We start from the raw sequence: 18,363 nt of genomic DNA on the forward strand, positions 1-18,363 counted from the left end.
CCATGATTGTATGCACCGTGTATTTAGATTTGGCAAATTCTTTTGGTTAGGCCAAGTGGATGAGACTTGGGTCTGCCATATTAGAGATCTGGGTGCTCTTCCCTGCTTGTGTAACTTTCATTCAGGGAGGATGGGTTGCTCAGTGATAACTTGGGTTTTGAAGGGCACAGGATTGTTATCACCAGTCAGTAGAAATAATGAGAGTCGAACTCATCATCTCCTGGTTCCCAACACGGTGCACCTTCTCCTAGGCCAAAGGATATGTTGGTGTGAGGGTGGAGACGCCTAGTTCTGAGTTGCACATGGCAACACCTTGCAGTGAATGCTCAGTGAAAACAGCATGTTCAGGGGTTTTAGAAGTCACTCTAGGAAGTTTTGATGAGTAAAACTGAAGGGAAATGACAGATTTTTGGCAGTTTGTAACTCATGGTGACAGGAAGAGGCACCACATTGAGCTTTCACATCCCTGCTGCAAACCACAGAACTGTTAGAGCTCTTTTTTTTTTTTTTTTTTTTTTTTTTTTAAAACAGCGAGAACTTTTGTAAAGGAAAGTGATAGGCAGCTTAATGTAGGGGTTGCTATGGGCTTCCCCTAGAATATCTGAATGGGATCCCAGCAGCAGTCTGCAGGATAGCCCAACTGATAGTACAGGGGATCTCCCTGTGACAACATGTAAGTGGGATAAGTCTGTCTTGTCTCTAGAGATGCAGATTCCTAAACATTAGTTTGGCAAGCTCCTGACTCTGAGTGGCCAGCTGGTGATGGGAGACTGATGTAATGTTCATAGCTGCTTTTTCCTCTTCTTTTTGCCTTAGTTGTAATTACCCAGGACAAACCCACAACTGTCCCTCCCGAAGAAACAGAAGTAGCTGGTACTTCCTCAGGTAAATTGGAAGAACTTGGATTTGCTAAAAATCTAGAAGTTTGGATTCAAATTTCCACTTGAATGAAAATGAAATGTACAGTGTGAGGGTCATTTTAATTTATGCAATCCCTTGGAAAGCTGCTTTTCTTCTTTGGGAGGTTCTCGAGGGGTCAGATCATGGTTTCTAGTAGCTAATGATTATTCATTTTATACTCTGGTGTTTTATGTGATTCCATTAATTTTTCATTCATATCTGGTATAATTTAGGGTACTAAGTGTGGCTTCATATGCACGGATTGGGGATGAGTTTCTGTAGGTTATTGACATGAATATGGTTTCATATTTTAGCTCACATTTTTGTTCTCTTTAGGGCGTAGTATTGATACACTCATCGTCATTGTCATTGTAATTGTCATCGTTGTCAGCATCATCGTCAGCATGGTCGTCAACAACTGCACTGGCAAGTAACCTAATACTGAAAAAATAATTTGATACACTAGAGCAGGGGTCGTCAACCTACGGCACGCGTGCCAAACACGGCACGCGAGCCGATTTTGAGTGGCACGCTGCCTGCCCGGTGAGAGGAGTGGCGGAGGGGCCAGAAAGCGCCACGCTGGGGGAAGAAACGGGGGAGGGGGGAACTTGGCTGCTGCAGGACCAAGCTTCCACCTCCTACCTCCGCAGGGGAGAGCGGTGGGGGGGGTCCCGGCCCCCCGCCCCACTCAGCCCCCCCGCCCACCGCTCTCCCTGCGGGGGCAGGAGGCAGAAGCTTGGTCCTGCGGCAGCCAAGCTCTCCCCCCCTCCCCCGCTTCTTCCCCCAGTGTGGTGCATTTAGACCCCTCCTCCTCCCTGCCGGCGATAGCCCTTGCGAGGGGGAGCGGAGCAGAGCCGAGCCGAGTGTGCTCCCTGCTCCATAGAGGACGCAGAGAGAGGTAGGGACGAAGCCTGGGGGAAGAGGGTGGAACAGGGCATATCCCTCCCAGCCCCCTGCCATGAGCCGCTCGGGGCAGGGGGTGGGAGCACCCCCACGAGCCAAGCACCCCAGCCTTCTGCCCTGCACCCCCACACATCCTCCAGCCCTCTGCCCTGACCTCCCCCCAACGCCCAGCCTTCTGCCCTGCACCTCCACACACCCCTCTGCCCTGACCTCCCCCCAACACCCAGCCTTCTACCCAGCACCTTCACACCCCCCCGCAGCCCTCTGCCCTGACCTCCCTCCCACACACACCCAGCCTTCTACCCAGCACCTTCACACCCCCCCTCTGCCCTGACCTCCCCCCCACACACACCCAGCCTTCTGCCCTGCACCTCCACACACCCCTCTGCCCTGACCTCCCCCCAACACCCAGCCTTCTACCCAGCACCTTCACACCCCCCCGCAGCCCTCTGCCCTGACCTCCCTCCCACACACACCCAGCCTTCTACCCAGCACCTCCACACACCCCCGCAGCCCTCTGCCCTGACCTCCCCCCCCCACACACCCAGCCTTCTGCCCTGCACCTCCACACACCCCTCTGCCCTGACCTCCCCCCAACACCCAGCCTTCTACCCAGCACCTTCACACCCCCCCGCAGCCCTCTGCCCTGAACCCCCCCACACACCCCCAGCCTTCTGCCCTGACCTCCCCCCACACACCCAGCCTTCTGCCCTGAACCCCCACACACACACCCAGCCCTCTGCCCTGACCTCCCCCCCACACACACCCAGCCTTCTGCCCTGCACCTCCACACACCCCTCTGCCCTGACCTCCCCCCAACACCCAGCCTTCTACCCAGCACCTTCACACCCCCCCGCAGCCCTCTGCCCTGACCTCCCTCCCACACACACCCAGCCTTCTGCCCTGACCTCCCCCCACACACCCAGCCTTCTGCCCTGCAACTCCACCCCCCCAGCCCTCTGCCCTGAACCCCCACACACACACCCAGCCCTCTGCCCTGACCTCCCCCCCACACCCAGCCTTCTACCCAGCACCTTCACACCCCCCCGCAGCCCTCTGCACTGACCTCCCCCCAACACCCAGCCTTCTACCCAGCACCTTCACAGCCCCCCGCAGCCCTCTGCCCTGACCTCCCTCCCACACACACCCAGCCTTCTACCCAGCACCTCCACACACCCCCGCAGCCCTCTGCCCTGACCTCCCCCCCACACACACCCAGCCTTCTGCCCTGCACCTCCACACACCCCTCTGCCCTGACCTCCCCCCAACACCCAGCCTTCTACCCAGCACCTTCACACCCCCCCGCAGCCCTCTGCCCTGACCTCCCCCCCACACACACCCAGCCTTCTACCCAGCACCTTCACACCCCCCCGCAGCCCTCTGCCCTGACCTCCCTCCCACACACACCCAGCCTTCTACCCAGCACCTCCACACACCCCCGCAGCCCTCTGCCCTGACCTCCCCCCCACACACACCCAGCCTTCTGCCCTGCACCTCCACACACCCCTCTGCCCTGACCTCCCACCAACACCCAGCCTTCTACCCAGCACCTTCACACCCCCCCGCAGCCCTCTGCCCTGACCTCCCTCCCACACACACCCAGCCTTCTACCCAGCACCTCCACACACCCCCGCAGCCCTCTGCCCTGACCTCCCCCCCACACACACCCAGCCTTCTGCCCTGCACCTCCACACACCCCTCTGCCCTGACCTCCCCCCAACACCCAGCCTTCTACCCAGCACCTTCACACCCCCCCGCAGCCCTCTGCCCTGACCTCCCCCCAACACCCAGCCTTCTACCCAGCACCTTCACACCCCCCCGCAGCCCTCTGCCCTGACCTCCCTCCCACACACACCCAGCCTTCTACCCAGCACCTCCACACACCCCCGCAGCCCTCTGCCCTGACCTCCCCCCCACACACACCCAGCCTTCTGCCCTGCACCTCCACACACCCCTCTGCCCTGACCTCCCCCCAACACCCAGCCTTCTACCCAGCACCTTCACACCCCCCCGCAGCCCTCTGCCCTGACCTCCCTCCCACACACACCCAGCCTTCTGCCCTGACCTCCCCCCACACCCCCAGCCCTCTGCCCTGAACCCCCACACACCCCCAGCCCTCTGCCCTGAACCCCCACACACACACCCAGCCCTCTGCCCTGACCTCCCCCCAACACCCAGCCTTCTACCCAGCACCTTCACACCCCCCCGCAGCCCTCTGCCCTGACCTCCCCCCCACACACACCCAGCCTTCTGCCCTGCAACTCCACCCCCCCAGCCCTCTGCCCTGAACCCCCCCACACACCCCCAGCCTTCTGCCCTGCACCCCCACACCTCCCCGCAGCCCTCTGCCCTGACCTCCCCCCAACGCCCAGCCTTCTACCCAGCACCTCCACACCCCCCCGCAGCCCTCTGCCCTGACCTCGTCCCAACACCCAGCCTTCTACCCAGCACCTCCACACACCCCCGCAGCCCTCTGCCCTGACCTCCCCCCCACACACACCCAGCCTTCTGCCCTGCACCTCCACACACCCCTCTGCCCTGACCTCCCCCCAACACCCAGCCTTCTACCCAGCACCTTCACACCCCCCCGCAGCCCTCTGCCCTGACCTCCCCCCACCACCCAGCCTTCTACCCAGCACCTTCACACCCCCCCGCAGCCCTCTGCCCTGACCTCCCCCCAGCACCCAGCCTTCTACCCAGCACCTTCACACCCCCCCGCAGCCCTCTGCCCTGACCTCCCCCCACACACCCAGCCTTCTGCCCTGCACCTCCACACACACCCCAGACTTATAGAGAGACCTTCTAAAAAACGTTAACATGTATTACCGGCACGCGAAACCTTAAATTAAAGTGAATAAATGAAGACTCGGCACACACTTCTGAAAGGTTGCCGACCCCTGAGCTAGAGCTATGACTGTGTTTTGAGGTCCACAGTCCAGGCTATTTTACTATTGCACTTCCTCGATCTCATTTTTCCTCCTGCTAAAGGTCCTTGGATTTTAGGATTCTTGAATTTCTCTGCCATTGACTATCTTTTTGCCCTGTAGTGCCATGTAAAATTTATGCCCATGATTGAAATTGCACTGCCGTTCCCTGGAGAGAAGTCTGTATTAATACTCTTAGTTATTTTCTCTGTCTGTAGGCTTCTAATTTATTCACAATATTTTCCTGAGCTAAGAAACCTGCTGTGATTCTGTCTTAAATTTGTGTTCACAATACTGGGGAACAGAAGGGGAGTGAAGAATCTCATTTCCCCCTGCTCTCTCAAGAAAAGTTTCACTTCTGTAATTCTGTCTTGGGTGAGAATACTTCCTCCACACTTAGACCGCGTGTTTGTCTGGTGCTCACCAACAATGGAAAGGACAGAAGCCAGGAAGGGAAATTGTCAGAAGATCCATGCAAGCCCTTCCTAGGTTGGATTTGACAGTCTAGCATCATGAGAATAAGGAAGTTGTTGCTTATATAAATGAAGTTCCCACCATTCAGTTAGTCAGTCTGCAGTGCAAAGGGCTCCACTTACCAGAGCCTGGGTGTTTAGTCATCATGCTAGCAAATTCTGAACACACGTGCAACCCTTTTCCAAAGAATTCCCATAAAGGCCGAAATAGCTTAACCTTTGTGAACAGTTTTTTTCACTGTATACGCCCCCATTCATCAAAGCACTTAAGCGTATGTATAAATCCTACTGAAGTCAATCAGAATTAAGTGTGTGCTTTAAGTTTGTGTTTAAGTGACTTGTTAAATTGGAGCCATAGAGCAGCTTTGTCAAGCAGCGGGTAAGGTTCCTGTGTGCTTGGAGCACAGCCATGCTAGAGACGGCTGTTACAAGCAGGTTTCTAGCAGTTTTCCTGATCCATGTTGTCACGGCTGATTCCCAACTCTGTCACGCTGAGTATAGGAAGTGGGAGCCCGCAAGGATTTTAAAAATTAATACTTGCCACTCCAGGCTTGTATAAAACTCCCAGGGTTACAGCTTTTCTCTGACCTTCTTAAATGCTGCCACCACCCAAAGGCAAAAAACCGCCTTTGAATCCAGGGATGAGCACTTGGGAATTCCTCCCTGTGGAGCACCCTCAAGCCTTTTCACCCCCCCTCCAGGGAAGAGCTGAGAAAGAAAACAAAGGAAATTAGCTGTGGCTACCAGCTAATTAAACAACATGCACAAACCTCTTAGGACACCAAAAATCCGATCTTGTTTTTAAAAAAGGTAAATTTTATAAAAAAACAAAAAGAAAGAAAATACATCTGGAACTTAGGCGTTTGCTAGATTTTAAAAGAGCAATTCCAAAACCAAGCACCCAAAATAGCTTTCTTGGGGTTCAGCTTAAAAGTTACAAGCAAACAAAAGCATCTGGGGTTAGCACAGAGGACTTCCATAAGCCAAAATAAAGAAAATAAACAGAAATAAACCTGATCATGTCTAGCTAAGCATTCTGATCTACTTACACCTTTGGGTTGTTAAAAGTAGTTCTAGATATGATCTGATGATTTTCATATCTGGTTCAAACTTTACACAGCATTCCTGCTGCCCCGTCTCTTCTGCCCAGAGAGCAACATCACATAAAAGCAGATTTCCCCATCTGGTTTGGGAACCAGAACCACTGGACAGGTCCATGCACTCTCAGCAGGGTGGATTACACCCATCTGTAACATGTCTTTGATTTCCCTTCATAGGCGCCGACTCCGTGGGTGCGCCGGGGCTGGAGCACCCATGGAAAAAATTTGGTGGGTGCTCAGCACCCACTGGCAGCTCCCCGTGGCCCCGCCCCCCTGCTCCAGCTCACGTCTGCCTCCTCCACGAACGTGCCGCCACGTCCTGCTTCTCCCGCTTCCTCCCAGCGCTTGTGCCATGAAACAGCTCATTCGTGGGGCAGGGAGGGATGGGAGAGGAGGGGGAACCCAGCATGCTGGGGGAAGAGGCAGGGCAGGGGTGGGGATTTGGGAAAGGATCCAATAGGGGCAGGCAGGGGGCGGAGTTAGGGAGGGGACTTTGGGGATGGGATTGGAATGGGGGGGGGATGGGGTGGAGTTGGGGTGGAGAAAGGGGCCCAGGGGCGTGGGCACCCACCGGTGCCGGAGAAAGTTGGCGCCTATGTCTCCCTTTCTATTGCAGTTTTGGCTTGAAGAGCCATCCGGTAGGGTTGGGCTCTACTTGGGCGAGCATCACCTGTGTCAATGGAGTGGTACACCCGTTCTGTCCGTCCTGGGGTGGCTGAAAACATTGGCGCGAAGCTGGTGCACAGCTTCTGGATTTGCTTTTGCTGCTTCCACCCAAGGGCCATGGAAAGCCTCACCTCTTCCACGCCACCATTGCTTTTTCCGTAATAGTAGATTCCTTCAGGCCACTCAGTGTTGTCTCTCTCCTGGGCTGTAAACTGGAGAACCTTTTATTCCCGAGAAATCAAGGGCTTTAGAGAATTAACATGGTATACTTTAGGTTTAGGGTAGGGTCTGGGAACACTATGAGGTAATTAACAGCTCCCAGGCACTCCATAAATGGCCCTTCCCACGACGCTTTCATCTTATTGGCCTGGAGCGCTTACAGGACCATGACTTGGTCACCTACTTTGAAGGAACGCTCTCTGGCATGTTTATCATACCAGGCCTTTTGCTCCTGTTGAGCATCCTGTAGGTTTTCTCGAGCAAGGACTAGAGACCCTTTGAGGGTGTTTTGCAGGTTGGTTACAAAGTCCAAAATGTTAGTTCCTAGAGAAGATGTAACCCCCTCCCATTGCTGCTTCACCAGCTGTAATGGCCCCTTAACTTCATGGCCATAAATAAGTTCAAAGGGTGAAAATCCCAAACTGGGTGTGGTACAGCCCTGTAGGCAAAGAGCAACTGACAAAGGCTAAGTTTCTTTCCCAATTTTAAAAAGTTCTACCTTCCCATTGGCTCTTTTGGTCAGGTGCCCACTTTTTTTTTTCTTTACCTGGGGGACTTTTTAACCCTTTACAGGTAAAGCCAGTAAAGAACAGCTACCAAGAGGTATTTTACAGCTAAGTGGCTGGCTGGGTGTCCATCAAAGGGAGCTATCCCCCCCACTTTATTTATCACACACATGGATTAAGAATATGCAAACCCAAACTACTGTGCAGTCTGTATTCCTGTTGAATGGTTCTAAGATGCAACAGTCCCTGTGTGCTAGTCAGGGAAAACTGTGCTGAAATCTTAACAGCAGAATTTCAATGTAGTTTTAGCTGGCCCAATCTGATTAGAGGTTTTCATTTGCAAGTTCAAGATTGAGAGAATCTGACACATGCGGATGGATTCATTTCCTAATTTTTATTTATTCTTTTAAAATATTTCAGCAGTCAAGGAAGAAATTAAATAAGCCAAACTAAAAGTTGGACCTAAGAATATATCCTATGACTGTTTGGTCGAGAAAATTCCTTAAACAGCTTGGAGGTGCTTGAAGGGAAACAGATGATGGAAAGGTTGAACATCTTGAATGTTAATTAGATTGAGTACTAAACATTATTCTGAACGAGTTAGAAATCTAAACATTCAGCCGTGTACAGACACATTAAAGATGTGATAAATTGGGAGATCCAACATCAGAACCATTTTCTGGATAAGAAAGGGCTTCTCATGATTTTTGATCTGGGATACAAGAGGGGCTTTTCCCTACTACTTATCTGTGAAGTTTGCTAGCTGTGTTTACCAAAATGTTAAATAAAATATAACTTCATTGCCTTATCGCTGTTTTTTTTTTTTTGCTTTTCTTCAAGGAATATGTGCAGCTTTGAATAAAAAATGGAAAAAGAAAAAAGGGTAAGCTAGCCAAAGATTTATTTTTATTCTTTACTAATTTTCAACTTATCCTCATGGCATTTCCTTACTGCATGAACAGGTATTTCCTTCTGAGTTTTACTCTACCTTTTCAGCAGGGGTTGTCTTTTCTTGCATGTACCTGAATGTCAGGAAAAGTTACATATATGGTGCTCTGAAAATGCAGCGTTGAAGGAATGATATTTAATTGGTCTGGAATAAAAGAACCACAACACAGCCGTGATTGGCCCAGCTCAGCTGATATGGGCTCGCAGGGCTAGGGCTGCAGGACTGAAAATTGCTGTGTAGACGTTCAGGCTCAGACTGGAGCCCAAGCTGTGGGATCCTGCCCTCTCTCGGAGTCCCAGAGCTGTCTTTCACTGTGATTTAACAGTTTGAAACTAGAATGAGAGTTGGCATCATGTAACAGTTAGCTCTCCGTGGACTGCCTGCAAAATGCTCCATGGACCATAGTTTGAAAATTGTTGGACTAGCTGATGCTGTGGTCCAACACATGACCATTTTGCTTCATCAATGCTTAAGTCTTAAATGCACAAGAAGGAAAAGATTATATAAATAAGACTGCATGTCACGAAAACAAGACAGAGCCATGGATGCGTGTTGGGCTGCTCCAGGTACCATGAAAACACAAATATCTCTGATAGATTTAGAAATTCTTTGTTGCTGTGGTTTCGTCCAAAATTCCTTCAAATTTTTGCTTCCTTTAACCCTTCCCTGTCTGCTCCTTTTAAGTTGCACCACACTGGGACACAACCCCGTAGCTGCGCTCTAGTTTATTTCAGCAGGAATTCTGCACGTGGAGTGGCTATGGCTAAGGCCCAAAGTGTGCACCTTCAGGAATGTTTCTCATAAGGGGCATCTCAGTCTTCAAACCTGCAAAACATCAATATGGCAAATTAAAAACCCAAAGTGGGATTTGTGTAGAACTGCTCAGGAAGTTGTGTTCTCACAGTACAGGCTTTCTTTGTATCACTGCCAGATAATATTGCTTAAAGGCTTTTTAAATAGTTGCTCTGCTTTATAACATAGTCACTTGAATAATATTCCCCTGGGGTTCATTTATACTGAGATGCCTTTGACTTGCACCTAATATCTAGTCTATTTTTAATCTAATTTTTATTTTAATTAAAGATTAATTTTGCTATTGACATGTTGGATTGTGTGAAGTCTGCCTTTTACTGATTAACTTGGTTACTCAACTGTTGTGAAAAGATTTGCATATTTGCCTTCCCACATAAACATGGCTTACAACTGAATTTATAAAAGCACCTGCCCAGTATTGTTTATATGGTGAATGAGATTTCTAGTATGACACTCCCTGGAATCCATACAAGGAAAGCCAGTGATGTCCAAGCCCTGACTAAGCTAATAGACTGCAGCAACCTACAAACAATCATTGGTCCAATGCCCTCCTAAACATGTAGAACGAAATTCTTCAGAAATCCATTCTGACCTCTAGAATTTCCAACTTTCCTTCTCATTTCTCACTATATGTTTCATTCTAGTGAGTGTTTTTAAGGAGGCTTATTTAATAGTGTGGACTATTGGACTTTATCCCACTGAAGTGAAGTTTATGATCATGCAATCCTGTTCGGTTTTGTCATGATCATCAAGCAGGTAGCTTGTTTAAGATAAGCTTTATATTCAGAAGCCCAGTTTGCAATGTCATTTGAATAAAATATCCAGTGTTGGCAGTTCATAAGCGAAGATACTTACCCAGCAGAAATGGGCTTTTACTGTAGTAGAAGTAATCCAATGTTGTTGACTCTCATGCGTCGTGTTGTCATGTGCAATTTCTTCCATGCTATGAAATCTAGTGGGTGCTAGAATTTCACTGTGAACAATATTGAAAGAGAACCAACCTAAATGTGGTTACTGCAGTCTTGTTTGTATATTGCTGGCAAAATATAGGTAGCAAAATATATGCTTATCAGACAAAAAAAACAAATTAAATACTAATCTGTTCTTGCTTTTATTGAGCTGTTGAGTCTGCAAGATAAATTATACTATACAGAAGTGACTCTGTGTGGGAATAACATTCTGACTAAGAGACCTCGTTCCCATGGCAAAAATATTGCTTGTTTTGTGAAATTTACTTGTACAACACTTACCCTCTTAGTGACAGGGTATATACACCTAAAAATTAAATGCCTGATGCTGAATATTGTTTTTCTGTATTGTTAAAACGTAATCCCTGTGAGAATTTTTTACGTTCTTGAAAAGTATAAGGGACATCAGATTTTGCAAATATGGTCTGTTTTATTTTGAGAAGCATTTTACAGAAGGAAACAATGTTTAAGTATCTTGTCTTTGCTAGCTGTAAAATTCCAGAATGGTAATGCTTCTACCACTGTGCTTGGTAGAGAATTCCACTGGTTAATACATCTTACAATCAAAATATTTTCCTAATATTCAGCCTCTAATTTTTTCTTTAAACAGTTCTAGTTTTATAAAAAGGCTCCATCTTTTTTAAAAAAAAAACTACTTTAAATTCAAGTTGTTTGTTATGTGAACATATTTTATTCAGCAAATGTTCTCTCCCTTTCTTGCTATTCAGTTGTTACAGTGTAAATCCGGATTCCCCAAAGCATCAAATTACCACAGAACATGATTTCGATATGAATGAATCAAAACGTAATTTGATCTTCAAAGGTATCTATTTTTATAGAAAATTATTTTCCTGTACCCAAAAGCATGCAGGTGGTGTGGTGGTCTTCTGATTAAATGTCATCTGGGAGAGTAGGCTAGAAGTTTACGATATTAAATACAAATTGAGAATATAAATTACTTCTATGGGTTATTTCTTCGTTTTTCTTCCATGTCATGAACAAAAACATTTCATTGGAGAGAGAGAGAAGGTGGGTGAGCTGTGTGTGGCTTGAAAGCTTGTCTCTCTCACCAACAGTAGTTGGTCCAGTCAGGGCTAGATCCAGGTTTTTTGCCTCACCAAGCAAAAAAAAAAAAAAAAAAAGGGCGGCGAGCCGCGTGCCGCCCCTTGAAAAGTGCCGTCCCCCAAGGAGCCAGAATGCCGCCCTTGAAAAGCACATGCTTGGAACGCTGGTGCCTAGAGCCGGCCCTGGGTCCAATAAAAGATATTACCTCACCAACCTTGTCTCTCCAATATCCTGGGCTTGAGATAGCTACAACTACACTGCATGCAAAAATATTTCATGTAATATTATTTGATTATCTACTAAAACACTGCATGCCTATGTTTTTCTGCAACCACAACAAACTTGAAGACTTTGTGTGCTTTGTCTGTTAAATGCAGTATGTTGGAAACAGGTATTTGTCTAATATAAATGTTATTTCCATTTCATTACTTCTGCTATGATATAGGTTCTTATACAATGCTTATCAACCTCATATCTGAGCACCTTCCGCTAGCGCGTTAAGCATCGTGACTAACATCTGTCATGTGGTGGTTATTCTCTCATCCTCTCCCCGAGGGGAGAAACGAGTCCAGTGGACTGTCTTTTGTTGGTAGGTTTTCTCTGGAGGGCGGGGAGCATACGTGATGGCTTTTAAGGTACATTTTGTTATGTATCTGTTAGAGATGACAGCTCAAATAAATGCATCTTTCACTTGGAGTGGAAGGTGATAAGGTTTGTGTAGTTTCTGGGGAAGTTCATTGCACAGTCTCAGCCCGGCCCCAGAGAAAGTTACATCTCCCATGCAGAGGAGCTTGATATTTATTGTAGAGGAGCGTAGTTGTCAAACATGATTTTTGTCCTGGGGCCTTAGGCAGTGCTGTAGATATCAGGCCACAGAGTACCTTGAAAATAAGGACAGAAAACTTGAATGTGATCCAGTATTCTATGTGAAAGCAGTACTGGGGTAGCGGGACTGGAGGGCCAGTGGGGGCTAACGCCTCTGCAGTGGAAATATTGCGGGGGCTGATCTATATTCTCCCCTCCCCCCCAAGCAATATTTCCTCAGTTCCTGTGGAGAGTGTGAAATAGGGAAGCCCGGGCTTTGCTTTTCCTGTGTCCCCGCCCCCTGGGCACTGGGCAGAGGACGTACCTGGAACTGGGCTGGGCGAAGCCACATCATTGTGAGAGGGGGCCGGCATTTCCTCTCCGGAGCAGAAGACTGGGTACTGAGCGAGCGATTGCTCAGGGTGCCCAGGGTAGGGAAGCAGGACCAGGGACACTGACCTGACCGTTTCCTTAGCCTGCCATGCCAAGGTGAGTGCCTGCCCTGCTGCCCAGGCTCTCTCTGGGAATGTCTACACAGGAATAAAAAACTTAGTGACTGGCCTGGGTCAGCTGAGTGGGGCTCGCAGGGCTCGGGCTCCGGAGCTGAAAAATTGCTGTGTCGATGTTTGGGCTCGGGCTGGAGCGCTGTGAAGGGGGAATGTCCTAGAGCTCAGGTTGCAGCCCGAGCCCCCCAAGCCTGAGTCAGCTGACGTGGACCAGCCACAGCCATGCTAGAAGCCCTGTATCCCTGTGTAGATGAACCCTCTGAGCCTTGGACTCCTTGATGCACCCTCCCCAACCCAAACCTCAGCCCCCCAGCTTCTCAAGTCATGCTTCTGCTGCTTTTGAGCCAGTGTGGAGAGCAGAGGTCAGGTGTGATGTGCTCCCAGTAGCCTTCCATAGTCCCCTATTAAGAATGAAGGAGAAAATCGTATGTTGTTCTTTGGGTGAAAAATAAATATATAAAACCAGAAAGATTATAAGCAAATTCAAGATTTCATCCGTAAGGAGGCAGCATTGTATGTGCTAGTTCCTCAGATGGATGATATGGCGCTCTGAGTGTGTAGTTACAGTACATGGTGCTTTAAAACAGGTATGTGAACTAAAGTAATTGCTTAATTGCATTTAGTATATATCATGAAGAGCTTAATTGTGATTAGTATATATCATAAAGAAGCTCACGTGGACTTCATAAGGACTATACAGTATTTTACACAACATTCACATGGTCCATTGTTAAATAAGAATATTCAATGTGATTAGACACTGAAGAAACTAATATCCTGCTATAAAAATATTTATATAAATCTACGTAGGTGCCATTCCTGGTGCAGAGCGGAACTTCTAGAGGAATGTTCCAGCTCAGCTTTGTTTTATGGTGGGGAGAAGAGCAGATTCACGGATAGCCTAGTTCTCTGTTAGTTAGCTTGTGTAATTATCGACACTCGTCATCAGTCACTTTTTTGTTGTTTGTCCCTTGCAGTTACTACCTCTGCTGACAAATTAACCCTAGCCTGTGACATCCACAATGCGTGTTTTCTCCTGCTTTTTCTAAGGTTTTGCTACTAAGAAAAATATGCCATAACCTCTGCTTTAACCTGAAATGAGTTAAACTGTTTCTGTTCTATGCAGTTACACATAATACAAGAACTAGTATTTGTTCCTGACAATACTGAAAATCCAACCAATGAAAAGTTTAGCCTAAATGAATACTTTGAAGTCTAAAGAAAGATGTGTGTAAGACTGAAGTATAGAACTATTTTCATTTAATTGTTTATCTTCCTTTTACAGTATAAATGATGCTGGCTGATGGCTCTGGTTTACGCATTAACAGACATTGGAAGAAAATCATGGAAAAGTTAGGAGATAAATGTCCTACATTTGTACTGAAATTTCTGTTGTGAAAATAGATTCCTCTCAGGTAACTGCTGTTACTTTCACTACAACTTCTCTCCTCTGTTGAGCTGGACTTGTATTAGGTATCCACTGCATTTGAGTAAAGCAGAAAGACCGGAGGTGGATCATTGCTCTTGCCCTTGAAAATGGCTTCCAAAGCAAGCAAGGCAGTTAGCAGGAGCAAAATTACTTGTTCTTCTGAATATGCAGCTGGTTCCTTATTCAGCCTTTCCATAGTGCTAAATGTTTTCCCTTAAAGAACATAGTCACCATCAGAGCGTGGCATGGTTTGGATTGTGAGTTGTAGCTTTAACTGTGGACAGCAAGAGAGTCTCTTCAGATCCCTACTTACAAGCTCCCATCATGGAGTGTGTATTACTCTTTAAACACAAATTTAAAGATGCCAGACACTAGGTGGAATGTTGTAGATTCTTCATAAAAACATCCATCCTGGGTCAGACCAATGGTCTATCTAGCCAGGTGCTTCATAGGGAATGAGCAGAACAGGGCAGTTATCGAGTGACCCATCATCCCCTGTCAGCCAGTCCCAGCTTCTGGCAATCAGAGTAAGGACACTCAGAGCATGGGGTTGTATCCCTGGCCATCCTCCATGTACTTATCTCATTCCTTTTTTAACCCAGATTTAGTTTTGGCTTTCATGTGACCTTTCTTCAAATTTTCTCTCCATTTACAGATTTTTTTTTAAGTGATACTACAGAAAAAAGCCAGCTTTTGTTACCGGCTCCACAATGTGTATTCTTACCACAAGCTTGCTATCTAGTGTGTCTCCCCAAAGAGAAAATTAAAAGTAATGTGAATTTACATGTGGTTCCAAAGATGCTCAGTATACTCACTACTGATTTTGCTAAAAATTCTCTCGATGTGAGAATAAGAAATCACGTTTGTTTCCTTGCAATCCTCTAGCACTTTCTTATAAGAAGTAAGCAGTAAGATCAAAAGTGTCCTCCTGAGAAGTTCTCCAGTGGTTTAGTGCCTACATTATTTTTATATGTTAGTTGTTGAAAACTGTATTTGTAGATCTTAAAATAAACTTTTTTTATATTCAGGAAATGTCTCACACTGCTGCTGAGAGGGGGTGTTTATAATCACTTTGTCATTTATCTTATTAGATTTAAAGATTTAAAATGTTATTTACATCCTTTTTTGTGACCGCAAGCTGCTTTGAGTTTTATTTAGCTGTAAGAAGAAATCTTTTCCATAAATGAAGCAACTATAATTGAAGATATCTGTGTTATTTACGTCGTCTTATTTGGAATAGGCCTTTTTATTAAATAAAAGGGATACTGAATAAAGACTCTAGCATCCTGATATTTTTTCCACACCTGTTAATAGAAACTGTCTCATTAACTATTTAAAAGTCTATAAAAGTCACCGGGACCAGATGGCACTCACCCAAGAGTTCTGAAAGAACTCAAATGTGATGTTGCGGAACTATTAACTATGGTTTGTAATCTGTCCTTTAAATCGGCTTCTGTTCCCAATGACTGGAAGATAGCTAATGTAACGCCAATATTTTAAAAGGGCTCTAGAGGTGATCCCGGCAATTACAGACTGGTAAGTCCAAAGTTAGTACTGGGCAAATTAGTTGAAACAATAGTAAAGAATAAAATTGTCAGACACCTAGAAGAACATAAATTGTTGGGCAAAAGTCAACATGGTTTCTGTAAAGGGAAATCGTGTCTTACTAATCTGTTAGAGTTCTTTGAAGGGATCAACAAACATGTGAACAAGGGGGATCCAGTGGACATAGTGTACTTAGATTTCCAGAAAGCCTTTGACAAGGTCCCTCACTGAAGGCTCTTAGGTAAATTAAGTTGTCATGGGATAAAAGGGAAGGTCCTTTCATGGACTGAGAACTGGTTAAAAGACAGGGAACAAAGGGTAGGAATAAATGGTAAATTCTCAGAATGGAGAGGGATAACTAGTGGTGTTCCCCAAGGGTCAGTCCTAGGACCAATCCTATTCAACTTATTCATAAATGATCTGGAGAAAGGGGTAAAAAGTGAGGTGGCAAAGTTTGCAGATGATACTAAACTGCTCAAGATAGTTAAGACCAAAGCAGACTGTGAAGAACTTCAAAAAGATCTCACAAAACTAAGTGATTGGGCAACAAAATGGCAAATGAAATTTAATGTGGATAAATGTAATGTAATGCACATTGGAAAAAATAACCCCAACTATACATACAATATGATGGGGGGCTAATTTAGCTACAACGAATCAGGAAAAAGATCTTGGAGTCATCATGGATAGTTCTCTGAAGACGTCCATGCAGTGTGCAGAGGCGGTCAAAAAAGCAAAGAGGATTTTAGGAATCATTAAAAAGGGGATAGAGAATAAGACCGAGAATATATTATTGCCCTTATATAAATCTATGGTACGCCCACATCTTGAATACTGCGTACAGATGTGGTCTCCTCATCTCAAAAAAGATATACTGGTACTAGAAAAGGTTCAGAGAAGGGCAACTAAAATGATTAGGGGTTTGGAACGGGTCCCATATGAGGAGCGATTAAAGAGGCTTGGACTTTTTAGCTTGGAAAAGAGGAGACTAAGGGGGGATATGATAGAGGTATATAAAATCATGAGTGCTGTGGAGAAAATAGATAAGGAAAAGTTATTTACTTATTCCCATAATACAAGAACTAGGGGCCACCAAATGAAATTAATGGGCAGCAGGTTTAAAACAAATACAAGGAAGTTCTTCTTCACACAGCGTACAGTCAACGTGTGGAACTCCTTGCCTAAGGAGGTTGTGAAGGCTAGGACTATAACAGCGTTAAAGAGAACTGGATAAATTCATGGAGGTTAAGTCCAATAATGGCTATTAGCCAGGATGGGTAAGGAATAGTGTCCCTAGCCTCTGTTTGTCAGAAGATGGAGATGGATGGCAGGAGAGAGATCACTTGATCATTGCCTGTTAGGTTCACTCCCTCTGGGGCACCTGGCATTGGCCACTGTCGGTAGACAGGATACTGGGCTAGATGGACCTTTGGTCTGACCCGCTATGGCCGTTTTTGTGTTCTTATGTTATGATGTTGACATCTAGTCCTGTGCTCTCATCTAATGGGGGGAGAGGGATAGCTCAGGGATTTGAGCATTGTTCTGCTAAACCCAGGTTGTGCGCTCAATCCTTGAGAGGGCTGTTTAGAGATCTGGGGCAAAAAAAAAATAGTTGAGGATTGGTCCTACTTTGAGCAGGGGGTGGGTCTAGGACTAGATGACCTTCTGAGGTCCCTTCCAACCCTGATATTCTATGAATCACTACAAAACAGAAAAGTTCTCTCCTTTCCTCTTGCAGGTAAGTATCTTTACTAGTGTGGAGGGATTTTCATAACATGTCAGAAGTTGACAGTTCTATTTAGCCAGACTCCCGCAGGATCGCTGTCAGAGGAAGGCAATCCCCACTGCTCAGAGCTGAGATCAGTGCTGTGACATCAACTACAGCTGCAGTCCTTCCCCCACTCTCACTTCCCGTTAGGGTGTGAACTGACCAGGCGTGATGCCACAGAGCTACTTCTGCAGAAGATCCTGGCATTCATAACACAGGCTTTGTCAGACAGAGGCAGCTCTCCCCCTAGAGCAGGGGAGACATCAATGAAGGAATCTACATAATAGCCGCCCTGGTTCCTGCTGCATCCTCACCTATTCCCCTAGCCCTTACACAACATCCCTGCTCCCGACAGGGATCCCCACATAATGGGGCAGACCAGGGGCCCATCCATGTATTTGTTTTAAACAACTAAATTTTGGTCCTATGCACTAGACTGCAGCTAGGAGGAGTTCAGTGAACTAAGATGAATTTCTCTCCTGCTTCCAGGTGTTTCTTTGCTATGCAGTGGCAAAAACAAATGTTAAGAAGGTTGGAACTCTGAAAACAGTCCCAAAACTTCTTCTAGACAGGGGGAAAGAGCCTTGTAGTCTGCCCCAGTGGTCAATAAACTAAGGCCATTATGGTCCAAGTATCTCCCTATTCTATGGTGGCTTTGGAAATATGTATTTTTATGTGAAAGGCCATAGATACAAATTTAAGGAGAGGGATAGGCAGAGATTGTAAAAAAGGTTTTGAGTCATTTCCCTTGAGTAAGGTGCTACTCCTTTGGGGTATTTAAATACAGTAACTCCTCATTTAAAGTTGTCCCAGTTAACATTGTTT

At 46.6% G+C, this 18,363-nt stretch overlaps 1 protein-coding gene across 1 annotated transcript in view; it reads left to right on the top strand.

The window, feature by feature from the left end:
• Positions 1 to 14,862, top strand: part of LOC128835640 (complement decay-accelerating factor-like) — a 194,880-nt gene extending 180,018 nt beyond the window's left edge. Inside the window, exons 12-17 of the mRNA XM_054025221.1 lie at positions 817 to 885; positions 1,237 to 1,326; positions 8,532 to 8,574; positions 11,150 to 11,244; positions 11,932 to 12,075; positions 14,082 to 14,862. Coding sequence (XP_053881196.1) covers positions 817 to 885; positions 1,237 to 1,326; positions 8,532 to 8,574; positions 11,150 to 11,244; positions 11,932 to 11,987 — 353 coding nt within the window. The 3' untranslated portion in view covers positions 11,988 to 12,075; positions 14,082 to 14,862. The remainder of the gene's footprint in view (positions 1 to 816; positions 886 to 1,236; positions 1,327 to 8,531; positions 8,575 to 11,149; positions 11,245 to 11,931; positions 12,076 to 14,081) is intronic.
• Positions 14,863 to 18,363: the final 3,501 nt, after the last annotated feature.

The sequence above is a fragment of the Malaclemys terrapin genome, chromosome 4 (assembly GCF_027887155.1).
Source record: "Malaclemys terrapin pileata isolate rMalTer1 chromosome 4, rMalTer1.hap1, whole genome shotgun sequence".
Lineage (NCBI taxonomy): Eukaryota > Metazoa > Chordata > Testudines > Emydidae > Malaclemys > Malaclemys terrapin.